General features: G+C 40.5%; 1 protein-coding gene across 1 annotated transcript; it reads right to left on the minus strand.

Moving 5' to 3' along the window:
• On the minus strand, positions 4,444 to 4,923 carry LOC107615797 (protein FAR1-RELATED SEQUENCE 5-like). The gene is made up of 2 exons (XM_016317827.1): positions 4,774 to 4,923; positions 4,444 to 4,719 (listed from the first exon to the last, which is right to left on the minus strand). The coding sequence occupies exons 1-2, from the start codon at positions 4,921 to 4,923 to the stop codon at positions 4,444 to 4,446; spliced, it is 426 nt and encodes a 141-aa protein (XP_016173313.1).

Genomic DNA, 5,183 nt, shown 5'->3' on the forward strand with positions numbered 1-5,183 from the left:
TTCTATGATGTTGTGGCCAAGAAGAAGGTGATCCCCGAGGTCCCTTTCAAACTCAAGAGAAATGAGTATCCGAAGATCCAACATGAGATCCATAGAAGAGGTTGGGAAGTTCTAACAAACCCCATCCAACAAGTCGGAATTCTAATGGTTCAAGAGTTCTATTCTAATGCATGGATCACAAGGAACCATGATCAAAGTAAGAACCCGAACCCAAAGAATTATCTCACCATGGTTCAGGGGAATTACTTAGATTTTAGTCCAGAAAATGTAAGGTTGGCGTTCAACTTGCCAATGATGGAAGAGAACGCACGCCCCTACACAAGGAGAGTCAACTTTGATCAAAGGTTGGACCAAGTCCTCATGGACATATATGTGGAAGGAGCTCAATGGAAGATTGACTCAAAAGGCAAACCGGTTCAACTGAGAAGACTGGACCTTAAGCCTGTAGCTAGAGGATGGTTGGAGTTCATTCAACGCTCAATCATTCCCACTAGCAATCGGTCTGAAGTTACTATAGATCGGGCCATCATGATCCATAGCATCATAATTGGAGAAGAGGTGGAGGTTCATGAGATTATACCTTAAGAACTCTACAAGGTGGCTGACAAGTCCTCCACTATGGCAAGGTTAGCTTTCCCTCACCTCATTTGCCATCTATGCAATTTGGCTGGGATTGACATAGAAGGAGACATTCCCATTGAGGAAGAAAAGCCCATCACTAAGAAAAGGATGGAGCAAACAAGAGAGCCCATTCATGGAGCTCAAGAGACGCATGAAGCTCATCACTATGAGATCCCGGAGATGTCTCAAATGCATTTTCCTCCACAAAACTATTGGGAGCAAATCAACACCTCCCTAGGAGAATTAAGTTCCAATATGGGACAATTAAGGGTGGAACATCAAGAGCACTCCATCATCCTTCATGAAATTAGAGAAGATCAAAAAGCAATGAGGGAGGAGCAACAAAGACGAGGAAGAGACATAGAAGAGCTCAAGGACATCATTGGTTCCTCAAGAAGGAAACGCCACCATCACTGAGGTGGATTCATTCCTTGTTCTTAAATTCTCTGTTTTTCGTTTTCTTTATGTTAAGTGCTTATCTAAGTTTGTGTCTTATTACATGATCATTAGTATTTAGTAACTTTGTCTTAAGGTTATGAATGTCCTATGAATCCATCACCTCTCTTAAATAAAAAATGTTTTAATTCAAAAGAACAAGAAGTACATGAGTTTCGAATTTATCCTTGAACTTAGTTTAATTATATTGATGTGGTGACAATGCTTCTTGTTTTCTGAATGAATGCCTGAACAGTGCATATGTCTTTTGAAGTTGTTGCTCATGAATGTTAAATATGTTGGCTCTTGAAAGAATGATGACAAGGAGACATGTTATTTGATAATATGAAAAATCATAAAAATGATTCTTGAAGCAAGAAAAAGCAGCAAAGAACAAAGCTTGCAGAAAAAAAAAGCGAAAAAAAAATTATAAATAGAAAGAAAAAGCAAGCAGAAAAAGCCAAAAGCTCTTAAAACCAAAAGGCTAGAGCAAAAAGCCAATAGCCCTTAAAACCAAAAGGCAAGGGTAATAAAAAGGATCCCAAGGCTTTGAGCATCAGTGGATAGGAGGGCCTAAAGGAATAAAATCCTGATGCTGTTGGATTCTGACCTCCCTGCACTCAAAGTGGATTTTCTGGAGCTACAGAACTCAAAATAGCGCGCTTTTAATTGCGTTGAAAAGTAGACATCCAGGGCTTTCCAGCAATATATAATAGTCCATACTTTGGCCGAGTTTAGACAACATAAAAGGGCATTGAACGCCAGTTCTACGCTGCTGTCTGGAGTTAAACGCGAGAAACACGTCACAAACCAGAGTTGAACGCCAGAAACACGTTACAACCTGGCGTTCAACTCCAGAAAGAGCCTCTGCACGTGCAACATTCAAGCTCAGCCCAAGCACACACCAAGTGGGCCCCGGAAGTGGATTTATGCATCAATTACTTACTTCTGTAAACCCTAGTGACTAGTTTAGTATAAATAGGACTTTTTACTATTGTATTAAACATCCTGGATTGTATTTTTGATCCTGTGATCACATTTGGGAGCTGGCCTCTCGGCCATGCCTGGACCTTCATCACTTATGTATTTTCAACGGTAGAGTTTCTACACTCCATAGATTAAAGTGTGGAGCTCTGCTGTTCCTCATGAATTAATGCAAAGTACTACTGTTTTTCTTTTCAATTCAACTTATTCCGCTTCTAAGATATTCATTCGCATTTCAACATGAATGTGATGAACGTGACAATCATCATCATTCCCCCACGAACGCGTGCCTGACAACCACTTCCGTTCCACCTTAGATTGGATGATTATCTCTTGGATCCCTTAATCAGAATCTTCGTGGTATAAGCTAGATTTATGGCGGCATTCATGAGAATCCGAAAAGTCTAAACCTTGTCTGTGGTATTCCAAGTAGGATTCAGGGATTGAATGACTGTGACGAACTTCAAACTTGCGAGTGCTGGGCGTAGTGACAGATGCAAAAGGAGGGTGAATCCTATTCCAGTATGATCGAGAACCTCAGATGATTAGCCGTGCTGTGACAGAGCATTTGGACCATTTTCACAAGAGGATAGGATGCAGCCATTGACAACGGTGATGCCTCCAGATGATTAGCCATGCAGTGACAGTGCATCGGACCATTTTCACAGAGAGGATGAAAAGTAGCCATTGACAATGGTGATGTCCTTACATAAAGCCAGCCATGGAAAGGAGTAGGACTGATTGGATGAAGACAGCAGGAAAACAGAAGTTCAGAGGGACGAAAGCATCTCTATACCTTTATCTGAAATTCTCACCAATGATATACATAAGTATTTCTATCTTTATTCTCTGTCTATTTATTATTTATTTTCGAAAACTCCATAATCAATTATTATCCACCTGACCGAGATTTACAAGGTGACCATAGCTTGCTTCATACCAACAATCTCCGTGGGATCGAACCTTACTCACGTAAGGTTTTATTACTTGGACGACCCAGTGCACTTGCTGGTTAGTTGTATCAAAGTTGTGAATGAAAAATGATTTATTAAGACGTGCGTACAGAGTTTTTGGTGCCGTTGCCTGAGATCACAATTTCGTGCACCATTGACTTAGTGGGAGGAAAATATAATTCTCATCACCATTGATAAGGATAACTAGGATAGGACTTCTAATTTTCATACCGTGCCAAGAGTTTTATTAGCTATTGATTTATTAATTCCTGCAATCTATTTTTCTCATTCAAACCTTTTTTAAAAACCCAAAAATACTTTTTTCCATAACCAATAATAAATCATACTTCCCTGCAATTCCTTGAGATGACGACCCGAGGTTTAAATACTTCGATTATAAATTTTATTGGGTTTGCTTAAGTGATAACCAAAACTTTTGTACGAAAGGATTCTCTGTTGGTTTAGAAACTATACTACCAACGCGGTTATTTTTATAAAATTTCTTTACTAGCGAGAATCTGATCATTCAGTAAGCTTCAATGATAGTGGGAAAAAATTTAACTACATAGCGCTACCAAATAAATAATGTTACTATATAGCATTCCCAAAAAAAATTTCAGCCACACTGGGGGCACGTGACCCTACCCCCTTCTACCTGCATTCGTCCCTGCAGATTCATGGTTCTTGGTATCTGCATCAGGATGTGTTTCTATCTGTTTCACGCAATAAACACCAACTAAGGCACAAATTACAGGTCATTAAGCATAACACAAATAGATGGACATGTCTATTATACATAAAGCTGTTATAGTCCTGGCAGACATCAAAGGTTCACAATCACAAGTTATCACCTTATAACTAGCCACTAAACAAGTGGTGGTTACAGTTACACTGTAACATTACAACCCCAACTCACTAATAGCTATTCCAATTAAAGTTCGTTGAACCTAATCAGAAAAATCCGACCTCAACAAACTACTTACCATAGTCTTGTCGTGGTGCTAAACTCAAGTCAAATTGGCAAAATAGGAATCACATGAAACCTACTCTAATTTCAGGACACCTTCTAGCCGTGCATCATGCCCTTGTTAAAACATTTTTCCCACACCTAGACCTAGACAGGAATTCAAAACAACAAACAACCTCATGCCTGTTTCTTCTCACCGGCATTGTCACTGCTTCTATGTCCACCCATGCCTTTTGTTGGACGATGGCCTTCCCGCGGCATTCTATTCACGGCCACAAAAATAACACAGTCCATCAACATGGAATAGAATTGGGCTGTTACTTCATTATTCCGGTAGTCTTTTACAACCTGGTCTAAATTGTGTACGAGTTCCAAAATGCTATCAGTTGATTTAAGAAAACCCTTAATAAAAGCATTTATCCCTTCACATCTTGAAGTTGTCCTGTAACCCATACAGAAGGTGCCCCTCTGGTAGGTCGTTGCCTAGCTTTCTCTGGTTTCGTATGTGCTCTGAACCCAGCCATTATCAAGTAGGCCAAGTGACTCAACCGATGTCTTCCAATACTCCTCAAAGTTGTCGATTTCGAAATTTGCATACAGAGCTTTCTTAAAAACCTTGCGAAATTCCGTATCCTTCACCCTTTGGACGCAATTCTTCTCTAGGTGCCAACCGCACAGTCTATGTGTTGCGGTCGACATGACCTCCACAATTGCAGAACGTATTGCCTTGTCTCCATTTGTCACCACTACACAGGGCTTCTTTTGTCCCGTAACATCCAGCAGGTTCAACAACACCCACCGGTAAGTTCAAACCTCTTCATCCTCTAGTAGCGCAAAACCTAATATGGATGTCTGTTTCTGGCGATTTAAACCAGAGAAAACCACCAGTGGCTTCTTGTACTTGTTAGAACGATACGTGGAATCGAATGCCAAGACATCACCAAAGACTTGATAATCTGACATCATCTCACCATCCGCCCAAAATAGGCTACCCAAACGATTTCTGCGCTCCGTGTGTAGCATGCGACTGTCATCACGTCCGCATTCGCCTTGTCCTCCAAGTAACTGATAGTTGCTACTGCATCACTATCACATATTCGCGCAACACTTTTTCCATGCACATGATTATACAAATCCCATTTCGTAAATCGAAGCATGCCATACCCACCAGACTGCCCAGCCATGTAAGCCATTATTTTCGAAGTTGTGATCCCAAACTGCTT

Source organism: Arachis ipaensis, chromosome B09, assembly GCF_000816755.2.
Source record: "Arachis ipaensis cultivar K30076 chromosome B09, Araip1.1, whole genome shotgun sequence".
Lineage (NCBI taxonomy): Eukaryota > Viridiplantae > Streptophyta > Magnoliopsida > Fabales > Fabaceae > Arachis > Arachis ipaensis.